This window comes from Esox lucius, chromosome 11 (assembly GCF_011004845.1).
Source record: "Esox lucius isolate fEsoLuc1 chromosome 11, fEsoLuc1.pri, whole genome shotgun sequence".
NCBI classification, from domain to species: Eukaryota; Metazoa; Chordata; class Actinopteri; order Esociformes; family Esocidae; genus Esox; species Esox lucius.
In genome coordinates, this window is record NC_047579.1 from 46,708,977 (window position 1) to 46,727,292 (window position 18,316).

Consider the following 18,316-nt stretch of genomic DNA (forward strand, 5'->3'; position numbering starts at 1 on the left):
TATTATAAATGAGACCAAACAGCCTGTCTCAGCCAGCAGCACGGCACTCAGCCCAACCCAACTCACTCACTGCTGGGTGGGGTGACAACACCTCCAAAAGGAGGAGCTCTCAGAAACATTGGGCACTAATCTGTCGATCACTATTATTCTATGGCTTTGTTGTTTTTGAGTTTAAGTCTCCATGTTCGAAACACAACCGATATCCCAATATTTAATCTAATACGTAGGCTGTAAATTTAAAATGTAAACACTGATCAATTCGGGAGCAAATTCCCAATATTCTCCTGTCTGCTCCTTACTCACTAGTCCCTGTCTGGCCTGCACATGACTGAAACACAGCCAATCCCAACGACTCCCTCATTCATCCTATTAGTCAGCTTTGGTGATTTCCTGCTTTGTTATTGGCCACATATTACACCCCATTTTTTAATGGTTTGTCATTTTGCTGTGATTGGCTGCTCCAAAAACGGTAGACTTGTTATGCAAGTGTACACAAAGTCTATGTTTTCACAAGGAAAATGTCTAAATGACAAATGTGTCCAATACAGGTTCAGGCGAGGGAAGGACACAGGGAGTTGGAAAAGAAAGAGAGGCAGAGATGGAGAGAGAGAGAGAGAGAGAGAGAAGGCTGCTGTCTTCTGCTGCACCCATCCATTGTGGTAGTGCAGGTGGAGTCTCTATTCACTCAGCTCTGCATGTGTATGTGTGTTGGGGGGGGGGGGGGGCAGGAAGAAAGGAAGGGCAGAGGAGGGAGATGGAGAGAGGGAGGGGGCCAGTGAGATGGAGGAGAGAGGGGGGCTCTTGGTGATCTCTCCTGAAGGGGATAATGGGAGAGGAGCACATTGCAATGGCTGCCGTGTAGTGCCCTCCCTGCACAATTAGCCAATCAGGAGAGCGCTCTGCCTGCCAGGAGGACGCATAAAAGAAGAACATTGCAGCAGAGGCACAGAAGGAGACTGCGAGAGGAGCTGGGAATATTACACACACACAACACAACACAGCCGAACCAGAACACCCTCCCCTGGACACACCCTACTGGGGATCACTGCTTCTCTTTTTTCTGAACCATCGCCCACGCCACTCAGAGAGAAAGCTCTCCCTCCTCATCATCCTGAAGAAGAAAACCCCTTTTTCCTCATTTTCATCCTACAGAGGACACCTACTAATCTCTTAGAGCTGAGATTCCCCTGGTGAACATTGTCTCTTTTTTTCCTTTTTTCTTTTTTTTTTTCTTTTTGATTTGGACACCGGCCACTGTAAGGTAAACCCAGCTACTATAAAGGCTAGAGAAAATAGTACCGACTCAACCTACCGGCCTGAAGACCTGCGTAACGAAGAAGGACCTAGATCACTCTCATTGTACGTCAAGAATGGTTACTGTACGTATGCCTCCTTTTTCTCTCCTATTTGCAAGGATGGTGGATGTTGTTGCAGTGGCAGCATGCATTGCCTAAAATTTGAAGCCTCAAAATCTAAGACCCTTTGTTTTCCAGTAGATTTTTTTTTTATGTACACATACATAAAGTAATACTAAATATACTGCACTATGTAGGCTACATAACTGCATGTGATGTAACACGGTATATAGTGTGATAAGCTAGCTATAAATTGCTGTTATGTAAAAACACACTTGTATTACTCAGTATATTTATACGATTTAGTGGATTAAATAGGCTTATAACGCAGCTTTCTCGGTTATGGGATATTGTCTTAACAAGATTAACGATCGATGCTGGCAATTAGTAATGTCATACTGAGCGATGCGCCACGGCTTCCTGGGTGAGGATCCATCCCTGCCTGTATCTTCGACAAAGCAGTGCACAATGCTTTCTTCTTTCATTTTTATAAATCATATTTTTATCAAAGGCTATTAACCAATAGCCTATATAAAAAATCCATCAGTTGTACACACATTTATACGAAAAAGGTGACGATGCAGGGTAGTGAAAGAAGCGGAATTCCGCAGGAATAAAAAGAAGTGCTGAAAAGTCAGAAGGAAGAGATTAGCGGGCAGAAGGTGCTGAGGCCGTGTACCGCTCTTGCTGCTGAGCTGTGCAGAGAGCAATGGGGGAGGAAAGTCTTTCTCTGCCTCCGCTGCCTGGTGCAGCACTAGGATGCTCGAGACGGATTTCTGAGACAAAACAACCTCGGAGGTTGAGGGCCCATCGACAGCAAGGCAAAGGAAAAAAAGGTCGAGTCACTCAGGGGGGTGGGGGGTGGAGTGGGGGGGTGGAGAGAGATTACGCATCCATTGGTTTGGATTGAATCAGGCAAGTCAAAATTCCTAAGGGTTATCGTTGCGATGCAACCGAGTAAATGGGCTGGACATTTCAGAGGCCGCGAGAAAAAGGATGGAGGCTCGCGTTTTCTTTTTACAAACACATTTTGTAGCGTATAATAATAAAACATATTTGAATCGCGCCTGTTTGATGAAAGTGAGACGTAGCCAAATTATTGACAAATTAGCCTAGCTCATAGCCGACAGCAGAATTGGGCGTGTCTCCGCTGGACTCAAACACTTAATGATGGCACGCGTTGACGTTAGGTCTCTAAGCTTTCATCTCAACAAACACCCCGTCCCATTGACTTAATAGCGGTGCCTCCAATTCATATCTGTCAGCAGGTGGGATTATTTAACGTTGCATTGTTGTCATGGTTGATTAAAACTGTCGTAATGGCAACTTAAGAAAAAAGAGAATCAATACTGACATTTTAGGGGCTATATTTATGCTTTGTATACAATGATTGGACTATATGTATTTAAGTAAGCTATATGCCTACATTTTTTCGTCTACATTTTTGTCACAAATGCAAATAGAACTTATATAGGCTATCCTACATAACAGCCTAACCTGAGATACGAAATGTTTTTTTGCATTGAACCACAAACACAAATTAAAATGTGTCGACATCGGCCAACATAAATTATCTCCTAATCCATTTAGCCTAGGGTTATGGTAGCCTACTGTGTTGTGTGCTGTGTCCTGTAGGCCCAAAATAAAGCCCTGTAGGCCTTTAGACTACACAATAAAGCACGACCAAGAACATGCCTTTGTAAGTGAAAAAGATACAACTGCTATTTTGAGGAGTCTAATATTTCAGATGCTGTGCAATTATATCAGTATTCCACAGTATATCAACCCCTCCCCATTTTGTTTAGCTGTCCTTTGAATAGAAGCCTATTTCCATTTTATCAGTGTTTGCCCTTAGCTGAGTTAACAGGCAGGCCCAGAGCCCAGTCAGCGTCATGCACGTATAGCTCCCATCCACATGTTCCGCAGTCCTCCGCGAGCATGCCTGTACCGCAGTGCCAAGCAAATAAAACCGTTGAGTCAGATAACCTTCCTGAGGCGCTTACATGATTCAAGGACAAAGACAGCGGAGGCCACTAAGTGTAAACGAGTCCATAAGAAACGGACGCTATAGGTTAATAATTTTATATTAATACTACATGTATGTATATTTTCCGGTAATGTCTAACAAATGTACATTGACTATTTGTCAACATCTCGTGTAAATTGATATAGCCTAAATTTGATTTTTCAAGACGGGCTTTTAGGGAACTGAAATAGACTCATACATACGAATGAGACCTCAATTGCCATGTTGTTACGTAAGCCATCCATGGTATAGGCCAGGCCTACTGTCCTCGTAATTTGAAGTAATTGACAGCCGTGGTCGTGGAAATAATACAGCATAGTAAATAGATCTGCTAAGCAGAGCAAGGATCATGTGTAATTTGATTCTCCAAAACGTTATTAGGTAGATTTTATTACTATTATTTTTATGTATTATTATTATTGTCTTAATAAGTTTTATGACTGACTTACTGGATGAAAACTATGCTGGCAATTGTTGCCTTCATTGTTCCCGGAGCGTCCTGCAGCCCCTGGCCACGACACAAAGCGCTACTGTTTACATTAATATTCATAGTGCTGCCATAGTCTCTGCGCGCGAGAAGAGGAGGAACGGGTGTCTCTTTTGTTTGGTTGTTTCAATACGTTTATTCAGCAAAAGGCGCCTGGGTTTGTGAATTTCTACAGAGCGCACGTCTTGTTTTCATTAGAATTGGAGAAATGGTAAATATATAAAAATAATAATGTTAGGGCAGAACACGTTCTGCATTATAGCCCAAAAGGTAATATTCTTAAATGCGTGTCAAAAAGCAAATGAAGTGTCTTTAAATGTTATAGAAAAGACTAGATGACTTGGTCATTGCATTCTGGCTTCAAACGGATTCGCCTGAAAGCCACTCCCTTCTTCAGCACTCTGGATAGCACCCGTGGTTTCAACGAAAGCTACACACACAACGTGTCTTATGAATGTGTGTCCTAGGAAAAGGTGGAAATTATTAGAAATACTACATCTTTGTAGTGAAATATTTAAAGATAACAAAGTGTGAATTATTACGAAATGAGGTTGGTTCTTAACTAGTTCCATCTACTGTAGGTTTTGAGTGTTGGGCTTTGACTCGTGTTGTCCTGTTGTTTTACAGCTGCCACCATGATCCTTTAAGCTGCAGAGAGTGTGGCTAATGCCTTTTGTTTAGGATAATCCTGTAATCTGTGTTATTTAGAAGGCCCATTTACAACCCCAGCCTTGCATTCACATGTGATTCAGGCCTTCCAAAAAGAGTGTATTGATGTATATTTTAGAAACAAGGAACGAGAAAGAGAAAAAGAAGCAGTCAAAAACGAGGCCATTCTCTTCAGCTGTGCCATAGCTAAACCTTACTTCAGTCAATCCTGTGTCTTTGGGGGTTCCATGAAATTTGATTTTCAAATGTATTTTGGTACTCAAGTTACTGAAATGAGACTAATCCAATTATAATTTTACTTGTATTGTACCTCGAAAGTTTTTTTTTAAGGAAAATAATCCAACACTTTAAATAACATAGAATTTCTTTGACATATTTCCTTTTTCTCTCTCTCTCCGTAACTCACTCAGAGACTCAGAGAGGTTATTTTCCATGACTTCCAGTAGTGTGACATCACCCATGAATGACCACTGTGTTGTCACCAGTGGTAGCATCAACAGGAGGTGTGTGTAGCAGCAACTTGGTTCCCCATTTCAGTGTTTAGATCTTTGAGGCCTCCTTGTGACCTCCCATTCTTTGCAAAAAGATAATGTTTGGTATTTATTCAATGCTGCCACATGCTGGGTTACAACATGAAAAACAATATTTTATGCCAGAAATGTTTTCCGGCAAAACATAAAAATAAATAGATGCCAAGCACAGTAGACGTCATCAGATGAATATAATACCAGCTCCCTATTTAAAATGTGCACGGCGTTCCTGACTGCATCGTATGAATCTCTATTCTGTTTCAGTTGTTAGAAAAATCCGAGGTTTTGCATATAAAACCCCATCGTATCTCAGCCAAGCCCAAGTCTTCTGGCAAATCCAATCACATCACTTGCTGACCTTTATTGGGACTTGACATAGGAGAGAATGAACACCGTGTGGCTGACTGCTGCTTCTTTCTGAGGACCAATGTTACCCTCTGTGGGGAAGCACGACCAGGCGAACCGTCATTTCAAGAAGACAGTGCAGTCAGGGCCTGCGTTTCCATTCGTGTCGTGTAACGTTGCTGTGTTTCGCAAATTGAGAAGTAGAAGTGTAGGTGGTCTGTGCGCGGCGCCGGCTCCACTCGGCAGGCACAGAGGTGGGGAGGCAGGGCTCTGGGCTCTTGTTTGCGTGCAAGTCTGAGTCTATGTGTAGGCGCTGCTGATGATGCAGTCCATTAAATATTAAGGGAGGTCTCTCAGGTCCCAGAAATAGAAAAAGAAAGGCACATCCAGTGCCAGAACCAGAAGAAGGGCTAGACCAACCAACAGCAGAAATCCAACATGGTTGGGGGGGTTTGCGAGGGGTTATTCTTTTTGTTGTCATTCATCATGAATAGCAACAGAATTGATACAAAGAATTAGCCTATATATCCCTCTCAGAGGTGGGTTTATTTGGCCTTTATCTATTGCCAGATGGGTTATTGTCTGAATCATTGCCATGTTGAGTACTTGGGTATTGTTGCTGATGCATTTTCTATTTTCCCCTCATCTAATTTTCAAAGGGTAACATTCCTGGTTCTAAATCTATTTGTAGCATCATAAATGTTCTGTTTGTCATCCTCCTACATGTTTGCATTGGAGATCTCAGTGCGACGTTGGATGTTTTTTGTCTTTCTCTTTGCGTGTCTGTGGCCAGACCGTACCCACTGAGCCTGTGAATTATATAACTTCACAACTTGTCACTGTGGTTGCCTGGTCGGCCACATTAAGGAATCTGGGTCTCTGTGCAACAAGGCCCTAATACATTGTCAGTTCTGGGGCAGATTCACATTTCTTTTGTCTTACATGGTGACACAGTTATGGATGCATTGCATGTAGCAGTTCGTCACACCTAAGTGTGCAGTTTGTCCTACCTCATTACGCATGAAGAATTACCTTTGAACAGTGTAGTGTAGAGCTATTTATTTTTTTTTTTTTTTTTTAAATGTCTGTGCGGATTCCTGAAGATCAGCAGATATTACCGCTCTAGTCTGCACCAACGCAGCTCATTACATTTCTGTGATAGATTGCTGGTCCACGAAGCAGGGTGCTGCTTAGATGTGTGTGTGTGTGTGTTTGCAGTGTTTTATTTTTAGTCTGTCATAATTCACTCCCTTCCCTGCTACGGCTCCCTCTCTGACGCTTTTCCCCTGTCAATGTCAGTTTGACTTAAAGATATTCTCTGCTTCCACAAAGCCATTGAAAATTAATACATCAAGCAAAAAGAAGAAGAAAAAAAACGCCAAATAGAGATTGACTTTTTTTCGTTCTCTCTGTTTTTCTGCCTGACTGTCACAGACATACCCCACCCCCCCATACACACACACACACACACACACACACTAAAAGTCAGTCAGCCATTAGCAAGTCTTGAAGCCGCAGTTACCTGGGCAACGTGGCTAGAGGTACAGCTCAAGGCAGAAATCAGGTTAGAGAGAGGAGAGAGCTGGGTAGACAGAAGCATGGGGGGGGGGGGGCAAGATGGGGACACTAGAGCTACAATAGGGCTTGGGGAATATCATCAAAGCGGCGAATGCTTTTAGAGTAATATGTCCATAGAAGACACTGTTCAGTCTGCTGTGTTAAGTTCAGAGGATTAACATCAAAAGAAAACACAGATGCCATGAAATAGGAAAAAGACCAACATAGGCTATACCCCCCCCCCCCCCCCCCCCCCCCAAAAAAAAATGCTGCTGTTAATATAGAATCTCACGTAAATAAATCACCGGGAGGCCTTTAGAAGCATTGTTGTTAGAGATAGTTAGTCATAGAGAACCCCATAATATCCAACAGCCTAAGGCCTGTCCACTTCCAGACACACTCACAGACTACAGCTTGAATGCTAGAAAACATTTAAACCACCCATATTCAGATTTGCATCAGTTTAGGTAGAACCACTAGAATAGTGGCCACATTGTACTACTTGCTTGTTTACGAGCTCATGTCAACAAATTTATGTCAGAGTTTTATTTTAGGCGAAATAGTGGGAGGGAGGAGAGGTTGAATGTATGAGACGAGCGTAGAAAAAAAGTAAACACAGTGGGAAGTTTTGATTCTGCACACGCACCCACACACAAACACACACACACACACGGGCACGCGCGCGCACACACACACACACAAACACACACACACAGCTGTTCCATGATGAGCATCCCCCATGGGTCAAATTAAGCAACATGGTTTACTCAAGAGCAACACACAAAGACATAAACACAGTAGGGAAAAATACACACTCAGTCATTCCATCCACTTGCACAAACAAGTCTGATTCTAGCACTTAAAGGCGAGATAACAATAAAACACAGGTTTTTGTTGTGGTTGTATTGAACTCTCCCGTTGCTACATAAAAGCCTTCAGAGATGTTAGGACTGAGCAATGTCACTTTCCCTTTTGTTTGCCCCCCCCACCCCTCCCACACACACACACACACACACACACACACACAAGGCCCATCACACCACCTGCCCTGCCACCACTACCAATACTTAGAGGACCCAGTAATGATGCAGCACTGTTTGACCCTGTGGAGGGATGGAGGTTGGGGGATGGGAGGAGGACAAGCTAGATAGAACTGTGACATCTGCAGGGCCAAAGGCAGATGGGGGGGGTGGGGTGGGGTGGGGGGGGGTGGAGAGAGAGTGGTTCTGTGTGAAGACTACTGCTATCACTGCCTCGCATCTTTCCGCCCCCTCAGCTGATGTCCGCCCCCCCCCCCCCCCCCAGCCGACAGAGCGGACATTCATTGTCTGCATGTTACAGGCCTGCTAACTGCACCAGCACCAGTCCCCCAGTGCTCGTCTCAACGGCACCAAGGTTAACACAGCGAGGGTTTCCACCGAGGACGCGTTGGAAAAACCACTTGATGGAACCACTGAGTAGTGATGGAAAACGTGACCAGTGGTTCGGATGTGGGGCTTTGAACGGGCTGTTCACGCCTAAATTCATTAAATGTCAGTTTAGCGGTTATGCTTCCCCATATTTTGTGGAGTAGTTCACTGAAAGGAATTCAAATTGTGTTAATTTCGTGAATTGCTACCATTCACTCCCAACCGCACGGAACGCCGAAGATGGTTCCGTACTGAACAGTTGCACAAAGAATTCTGGGATATTAGAATCCCTCTTGTCTTAACCTTGTATTGTTGAACCTGGCTCCATTGGGGTTATTACTCGACGCTATATTATCTGTGCACAGGGTTCTAAATCCTCCCTTTTCCTCAGCAGATAATTAGCACCATGGAAACCCAGGTGTCCAACGGCCCAAGCGGAACCAGTCTGCCCAACGGGCCAGTCATCAGCACCAACGGTGCCACAGACGACAGCAAGACCAACTTGATCGTCAACTACCTGCCTCAGAACATGACCCAGGAGGAGTTCAAGAGCCTGTTTGGTAGCATTGGAGAGATTGAATCCTGCAAGCTGGTCCGAGACAAGATTACAGGTATTCATGATGCTTCAGCAGGTACAGTTGATGAATAGACAGACAAACAAAATCTCATTGTAGTTGGTGGACTGACAGTTACATGCAGTATGTACCTGTAGATACAGTTATTATGCTGCAAAAACACTTCCTTAAGGACCAATATGCATGTGTGTTTTCGACCAAACAGGCCAGAGTTTGGGCTACGGGTTTGTGAACTATGTGGACCCCAATGATGCGGACAAGGCCATCAACACGCTGAATGGTCTGAAACTGCAGACCAAAACAATCAAGGTAAGAGCATCTCTTCACTTCCTGCGTTTTAGCTTCCTCTCTGTGTTCAATTCACTGAGGAGAGCAGCAGAAAGGCAGACATCCACTGAAAGAAAGGACGGTAGAGGGAGTGGCCGAGACAGACGGGACAGAGGGGGGGAGGAGGTTCCAACAGGAGGAGAGGCAGAAGGGAGTGGTCGCCAGAACAAAGGAAGTGAGCAGAGGAAGAAAAGCGACAGGGAGAGGAGGAGGAGAGAGGGAGAGCGGAGGTCAGAAAGCAAAAGGCTTGCAGCATGCAGAGACGATTGTGATGGAAATGTAATCAAGGACTCTCACTGTGGGGCATGCGGGTCAGTCCAGGCTCCCCCATCTGCCTACAATCTGGCCTAATTAGGGGGGCTTCTTTGTCCCCAATATGGATGGGGGAGGAACGGTAGGGGGAGGAGTGAGCTAGGGGAGGAAGGGAGCAGATTAAACACTACTTTATCCCTCCGTCCAGTCCCCACCTGATCAAAGAAGATCAAAGATCGGGATGAAGTGCAGACTTAGTAAAAACATGACCCCGAAAGAGCCAGCAGCATTGGGTGGGACCTCAGGTTTTGTTCAGACATGTGGCGAAACATTTTGTAAAATATTATTTGGGAAGATTATTGTACAAGTAAAATATATTTAGGTGGCACTGTTACATGATTACTTCTGTTCATGATATGAAACCAAACTGATTGGACCAGTACAAATGAAAGAAAATGTCTGAATTGTGTTGATGTTAAATGTGATGTAATATTACAATTGTTACCATTAAAGTTGTTGATATTGCTGTTGTTAAACCGTTCACAGTTTGCAATCGTTAATATAGTCAGCAGAGCTTGTTTGACGAATGTATTAATGTTATACCCTTTTCTTCATTTACAATACGCTCCCAAATAATGGCCAAGCAAATGTCATATTTCCGTGAAATAATTGTAAATTGTCAGGGAGGGAGGGAGGGATGAGGGGATGGATGAGGGGATGGATGAGGGGAGGGATGGATGAAGTGACCGGAGCAGTAAAGGGTAGGGCTAGCTCAGAGAGCAGAATACCAATGACAGGATTAGAGGCCATATGGACTGCAGGCACCATCTGCACTGTGGAAGAGACAAGGAGAAGGTTAATTATAGGGTACCCCCCACACCCCAAATCACTGCATCACACACACACACACATCCGTTGGTAAAATGTATCCGTAGCATGTGATATTCAGTATTGTCTGCACATCTCAATCAAAATGTTCACTCACTGTTTAACTAAAATCTCCTGCATTTAAATGGAAACACATTCATTTCTGACACAGCGTGTGTTGTTTCTGTGATCAGGAGAGGGTGTTTTAGGCAGTTGGCTGTCGGAGACGCTGCCTTGTATCTTGTGATCCATTTTAACTGGGCGTCAGTGGAGCTCCTCTCCCTGGAGGCTAGGAACAAAGGAAAGAGGGAAGGGAGATCGGCCTATCCCTGTCAACCCCTCGCTCCCTCTCACCTCCCTCTCCACTCCCTCTCACCTCCCTCTCTGCTCCCTCTCACCTCCCTCTCCGCTCCCTCTCACCTCCCTCTCCGCTCCCTCTCACCTCCCTCTCCGCTCCCTCTCACCTCCCTCTCCGCTCCCTCTCACCTCCCTATCCGCTCCCTCTCACCCTCTCGCATCACACACAGACGCACCACTCCCAACAATGCGTTGACTCTGTACCTATCAGACTGTCTGCCTGGCACATCTGCGCTGCTTGTAACTGGTATATGAATGCCTCTGCAGTAAAGTTAGGACGCCGCTTCGATATATTAACAGTTGGTATATATGGGGTGGGTGAGTGGTCTGGTGGTAGAGAGCGTTGGACCAGTAAGGGAAAGGTCGTCGGTGAAAGATCCTGTCCCTCACTCCCTGAGCGAGACAGTTAAACCTGATTGACCCCAGGTCACTGCTGTAAATAGAAAAATACCTAACAGCAAAGAAATATACATTCCCAGTTAAGTGAGTTTTTCTCACGTGCCATAGGTATCGTACGCCCGGCCAAGCTCAGCGTCTATCCGTGATGCCAACCTGTATGTGAGCGGCCTACCGAAGACCATGAGCCAGAAGGACATGGAGCAGCTGTTTTCCCAGTATGGGCGCATAATCACCTCCCGCATCTTGGTGGACCAGGTCACAGGTACAGCCTTAAATCACTTCTGGCACAACTGACCCCCCCTAACTATCCACAACCTACCTTAACCCCAATTCAACTACCCATAATCTTCCCCAAAAAGCTACTTTAAATACCCATAACCTATCTTCGCCCTGTTCTGGCTACCCATACTCTAGTGTAACTCTAACTCGTCTGTCTATAACCTACGCTAACCTAGAATAACCCTGTCCATGTCACGGGACCACATCACGGTCATGGCCCGCCCAGGTGCTAACATTGGCCTGCTTTTTGACCCCGGAGCAGGTATATCGCGAGGAGTGGGATTCATCCGGTTTGACAAGCGGAACGAGGCAGAGGAGGCCATCAAGGGCCTGAACGGACAGAAGCCTCTGGGAGCGGCCGAGCCCATCACAGTGAAGTTCGCCAACAACCCCAGCCAGAAGACGGGCCAGGCGCTGCTCACCCAGCTGTACCAGACCGCTGCACGCCGCTACACTGGCCCGCTGCACCATCAGACCCAACGCTTCAGGTACTTCCCCCAGCCACGCCCCCTCGGCCACTAGCACCCAATCCCTGCTCTGCCCTGACACACCTGCTGGAACGAGCACCACGGCGCTCGCTCACCTTCCTCTCTTTCTCTCCCTCTCTCTCTCTTTTTCTTGACTTTCTTTTAAACTGCAGCCTCATCCCTCCGTTTGGAAAGGGACCAGATCCAAATAACAGCACAAAACCAATGTAAGAGACCCCCAGTTTATCAAAGCACAAGTCAAAGCAAAGTGCTCCAAACCAGTCAAATAACAACATCGACTAAACAAGATGAACAAAATTTCAAGATGAGATTCAAATTAATCAGACAATGCACTTCAACAAGCACATACATACACACACTTTCTTTTCTGCACACTAACAAACTGATATTCCTATTGCGCTGTTGTGGTTGGCTAGGGCTAAGCGGTGCGTGTCTGTGTGGTGGGTGCTGTTGGGAAAGGCAGACAGTAGGCTCCTCTGCACAGTACAGGGAAGGGAAGGAAGCGAAGGTCGCCCTCTGGAGGACAGCTGGCGGAGAAGCAGGAGCAGCATGTTAAAAGGCCTTCTCTCAGACCTCACAACTAATGTCTCCACCCCCTTCATTTCTCCCTCTTGCGTTGCAGACTCGACAATTTACTAAACGCCAGCTACGGAGTCAAGAGGTAAATGCCAAAGGTGTACTTTGTGTAAAAAAAAATAATATATATACAAATAAATTATAAAACCAAAGCATCCATGCCTAAAAACAAACTTCAAACAAAGTGCCCGGAATACCACCTGCTGCAATCCCGTTGAACGGATATTCCCCTAATTCCCTGTTCACACTGCCCATCGAACTGAGTAGTTATGCAACAACTAGTGCAGACAATATAATACCTGTAAACATTCTGAGCAGTGTGTAGGAATTTCAAACAGCAGGGTATTCTGGCATGGCTTTGTTTATAACCTTTTGGTTCTTTCTTTTGGTTTGAGTACGTAATGGAACTGATTTGTATGTATTTCTTTATGAACTAACATTATTAGTTTCGGTTTTGCTTTAATGTCCCTTTTTTCCACCAGCATGGACATACCAGATTGCGTTTGCGTCTTCTTCTTCTTCTTCTGTTTGCTCCAGTTTTCCTATGATTTTCTTAGGATTTGCTTTCATCCCTTTTCTAGGTTTCTGTGTTTTGTTCAATATTGTGTTTCTGTCGAACATTGTGACTTCTGTGTCAAATTTTGCAGAGGCTTTGGTCAGCAGAGACCATTCCTAAAATATGCAGAACTTGTGGGTGTTTGTGTCATCCAGTAGAAGCACACTGTGTGTCGTTATGTGTGGAAGCAGGTCGTTTGTAATCGCTGAGGCGCCCTGCACACACATACACTCGTGTCCTCACCGCAGAGACAGTTGGCATGGAGATTGATCGGGTGACACTCCCCAGACAGACTCCATGCCCCTGCGACTACAAAGCCTTCTCAATCACAACTACAGACACATGGCCGGTATATAGAGCTGACTGCTGTGCGGAACTTCAGAATGACACCCATGGTAGTTCCCCTTCTCTCCTCCCTAGGTTCTCCCCGATCACCATTGACAGCATGACCAGCCTGGCGGGAGTCAACTTGACCGGGCCCACCGGAGCCGGCTGGTGCATCTTCGTGTACAATCTGTCGCCGGAGGCGGATGAGAGCGTCCTGTGGCAGCTGTTCGGGCCCTTCGGCGCCGTCACAAATGTCAAGGTCATCCGTGACTTCACCACCAACAAATGTAAGGGCTTCGGCTTTGTCACCATGACCAACTACGACGAGGCGGCCATGGCCATCGCCAGTCTTAATGGCTACCGCCTGGGAGACCGCGTGTTGCAGGTCTCCTTTAAGACCAGCAAGCAGCACAAGGCCTGAGAGGAAGTGTCGCTAGCTCACGTCAGCTCCTTCAGCCAGCAGGGGGCGACCCTGAGCTCCCTGTGACCATCACCCTACATGGGCCTGGACTGAGTCTCTCTCTGACACGCACCCACACACACCCACACACACCCACACACACACACTATGACATGCAGACACTGTCAGACATACCTATATACACACACGCAGTCAGAGTTTCAAACAAATACACTAGTAGAGTTTTTCTTTTCTCTTTACACGACATGCTAGTCCTTCCCTACGTTTGCCTGTATTGAATTAGTAGGGGCGCGTTGGGCAGTTGGTCTGTGAGGGTGGGGGTAAGAGGCCTCAGTGAGGGAGACAGTCTAACGAATGTGACAGAGAATGTGTGCTGAGTGCTTTGATTGAATTCAGGCAAATAATGACAAAAACTGCTAAAACAAAATAATCAAAAATCAAAATGAACTATAAATATGTGCAATTTAAACCCCAAAACTCTTACCCCACCAACTCTCCCATTATCTTGCTGGAGAGGGTGTAGTCACTTTTATACACTTGGGCATTTTGAATCAGTGATTTTTTTTAGATCAAAGAAAATTAATAAAAAACAGTGTTCTCTTATATACGTATATTAAAATATAACTATATATTCAATATTTAAGGTGGTTATTATAGCCAAGTATGTACGCATTTTCTAGAAACTTTGACTACTGTTTCCTGGCTCTACATTAGGTAGGTTCTGCCTAGCTTTGGGGCAGTTTCTCTACCCTGTTAAGGTCAGATCCAATATGATTTAAGTTACTAAACTGAACAGATAGTGGTCACAAAAACAAGCAGCCTGAAGGATGTAAGAATCCCACCCTGACTACACAACAGACAGTCACTTTCACCACAGAAACACACAGCCCCTCGTCCAGTGTCAGCCATGTCAGGGAAGAACACTATTAGAATACTGAACACATTGACAACCAATAACCTCCCTGTATTTTTTCACACTGGCTTTTATATTTAGAGAGTAAAATGGATTCCACCCCCAAACAGAGCTTTCTTATGGGAACAACGTAGAGCATTGCCATAGCTAATGTTCCCATGGAGACAGTGTACAATTCTCTTAGAGACTGGGGACTGTGAGTTTAGAGCAAAGTCATTTCACCAAATCACAAAGCCACTTTACCGAACGCCCAACCAGACACAGTACGACAACACTCTTCCAAGTGAATGAGAAGGTTTTTACAATTCCATGGATGTTATTGACCTGGCTACACCTGGGCTCGATGTCACAATTGTGCATGGGACAGATTGAAAACACTGTATTTTTGACTAGGGTTGACATTAGGTCATGTGTCTGAGCAGTTATATCTCCTCACTGAGCGCCAGAGGGTGAGACTGTGTTTTATCTTGTCCTCAGTTAGCGGAACATTCCACAGTTTCATTCAGACCACTCATATCACACCCGAAGCTCCTGAGAATCAGTTTCAATCAAATACAAACTCTGTCTGCCCCGTTGAAATAGAAGAAATCACGTCTGCAGAAACAAACTGTGACATGTGACTGTATATTTCCCACTGGCAACTCAAAAAGAGTTGCTGTTGTTTTGCAAGACATCTGATCGGCATTACTACATTAGTTTTCAAATGATAAGCAAATCAAAATCTTAATTTAAGGCCCCCTAGATTAAAATGTAACAATAGCATACAACCTGTCCTGGTGACTGCCTGTTAAAAAAGTCTGACTCAAAATGTTTCTTGGGGAGAGATAGTCTGACAATATAAAGACATCCGCACAGATTACGTGAGGGCCAGCGTGTTCAAGAAATATTTCCTTTTTAAAAATAACGCTGTGTTATCCAAAGAGGACAACCATCTCTTTGAAACGATTACTTTAAAGACAAATCTGTTTTTATACATACAGAAGAACAAGACTGTGTGCTGAATTTTTACAGATTCTTAAGTTGGGACACCGCATGGATGTATTCTTAACCCCTTCATCTTTGAGGGAGAGGGGGAAGCGTGCATGTGGTGTACGGGTGGAGGTCGAGGGAAGGGGGACAAAGAAAAATGTTTTCTCACGCAACCTTACTTTTTCAACCACAATGTATAAACACACTGTTGAAATAGTAGGAGAACAAATGACACGAACCAATTCGTTGAATTCAATTTTACACACATCTGCAATACCAATGGTCAGACGTTGCATACAGCCAGTGTCGCTTCAATGATTATGCAGTAGAGACTGTCAGGCAGGCCCAAAGATTTGTTCTCACTGACACATTGGGCTGGTTTGAATCAGAAAGGCTTGAAGCAGATTCTCATAGAAGCGTCCTTTCAAAAACAAATTATTAGGTATATTTCAATTAAGATTTAGCCAAAGAATTTGATTGAATATGTGTATCAATAAGGAATAATTCAGTCTAGAATAACTGTTCCCATAATAATCTTTCTATAAACTTTTATCATTTATTGCTTTAAGATCCCTTATAATTTAAAATTCCACTAGAGCTTGCAGAAATATTTTGTTCTCATATCAAATTATATCAGAATGGACTAATATCTTATGGTTAACATCTGTTAAGTAAATACATATCATTTAGCCCATTTGCACAGGTGCTTACCACAAACTTACTACAATGTTGAAAAACGGTTAAACTTTCCGTTAACAAACACACTGTCATATCAAGTGTCTCTTGATCCTTAATTATGTAATATTCACACCATGCTCTTAACATATGAATCCAGTATACCGGAGTATGAAAGCAGAGCTTCAGCTTAACCCGATGCTTCTCCATCATTACACCGCTGGCCTCTCTCTAACTCTGACCATTTCATTTCCTAGCGTGCCCTGGTTGGATATAGTTGGCATGCCCGATCAAAACAAACAAACAAACAAACAAATATGGGCGTACATTGAAACCATGCCATCATCTAGCTCTACCCCACCCCTACCTTCCCCAGGGTGTGCCTATACTAGGGAGCACATTAACACATTTGCATTCAATCTTGGGAACAGAAGATAGTAGTCAAACTGGTGATATGAAGTAAGGTTCCAGACCAGTTCCCCACACACCCAAAGTCCATTGGCAGGTAACCCAGTTCCTGGAGTGAAGCTGGTAATGCAGGATTTTGTCCCAACTAGGCACCTAATAGACAAGATCAGTGATTGCCCTAAATTCACCACTCCAGGTCCAGGGTTGTCTACTCTCCCCTAAACTAACAACAGACCCTAGGCTATAGCAACACCTTAGAACAACAGCAGGCCCTAGTCTACAGCCACACACTAGACCAACAACAGATCCTAGGCTGTAGCCACACCTTAAAACAACAGCAGGCCCTAGGCTACAGTCTCATATAAGAAGAACAACAGATCCCAGTCTACAGCCACATCCCAGAACAACAACAGGGCCTAGGCTACTGTCACATCTTAGACCAACAACAGGGCCTAGGCTTCAGTTACATCTTATACCAAAAAGAGGGCCTAGGCTAAAGCCACACCCTAGAACAACAGGTTCTAGGCTATAGCCACATCCTATAACAACAACAACAGGTCCTAAGCCTCAGCCACACCCTAGAACAACAACAATAGGTCCTAAGCCTCAGCCACATCCTAGAACAACAACAGGGCCTAGGCTACAGCAACATCCTAGAACAACAACAGGTCCTAGTCTACAGCAACATCCTAGAACAACAACAGGGCCTAGGCTACAGCAACATCCTAGAACAACAACAGGTCCTAGTCTACAGCAACATCCTAGAACAACAACAGGGCCTAGGCTACAGCAACATCCTAGAACAACAACAGGTCCTAGTCTACAGCAACATCCTAGAACAACAACAGGGCCTAGGCTACAGCAACATCCTAGAACAACAACAAACTGACCCATCATACACAGTCAATACAGAGACCCTCTTTTCCCACACCTCCATATGGTAGAGAGTCAAGGACAATGGCAGGAGACAAATGTACTGCACCGCTTGAGCAACAGTAAATAAATAATCATTTAAAAAGACAAAAAAACTTTCCTATGGAACAGTAAGTGCAATGTGCTTTGTTTTTATATTGACTGAGAACAAAAAGATATATATATTTTTTAAAAGAAAAAGAAATTAAACGTCACACTGAAATGGTTTGCGGAAATAGCGAAAGGATCAAATGTAAAGAAACAAGTGTTAATGCACCGATTCATTAAAGAGAATCTAACAAGCACGGATAGAGAGTTCTGATCTCTGAAAATGTCCATAATCCCTTCCTCAGCCCCGGATTAGTGCTCTAAACATGCAAGCTAAAAGTAACTACATATTATTATTGGGTGAAATAAAAAAGAGCAATGTAATTGAAAATACCTTGAAAGGGATACTGTCTAATATATCATCAGTTTTAGCCCATGTCGATTTCAGAATATAATTTTTCCTGTAATTTATTGATTTTCTTTTACATATCAAGACTCACATGTTAACGTAGCGTATTCGTGTTGTTGACGTTGCCATATAGGACACACATGGGTCAAACGTTTTATTTGGTTGCTTTGATTGAGTAAA

The 18,316-nt window shown here is 44.3% G+C and overlaps 1 protein-coding gene across 18 annotated transcripts; it reads left to right on the top strand.

The window, feature by feature from the left end:
• Nucleotides 1-930: 930 nt before the first annotated feature.
• elavl3 (ELAV like neuron-specific RNA binding protein 3) lies at nt 931-17,931 on the top strand. Of its 18 annotated transcripts, none has more exons than XM_020051125.3 (8): nt 931-1,379; nt 8,770-9,010; nt 9,159-9,262; nt 11,264-11,417; nt 11,697-11,922; nt 12,075-12,128; nt 12,545-12,583; nt 13,454-17,931. In XM_020051125.3, the coding sequence occupies exons 1-8, from the start codon at nt 1,371-1,373 to the stop codon at nt 13,800-13,802; spliced, it is 1,176 nt and encodes a 391-aa protein (XP_019906684.1). In that variant the 5' UTR covers nt 931-1,370; the 3' UTR covers nt 13,803-17,931. The 18 variants fall into 18 exon arrangements, with proteins under 18 accessions (XP_019906684.1, XP_019906688.1, XP_019906690.1 ...); XM_020051124.3 differs by having other exon boundaries at nt 932-1,379; nt 11,694-11,922; XM_020051127.3 differs by having other exon boundaries at nt 932-1,379; nt 11,694-11,922; nt 13,475-17,931.
• Nucleotides 17,932-18,316: the final 385 nt, after the last annotated feature.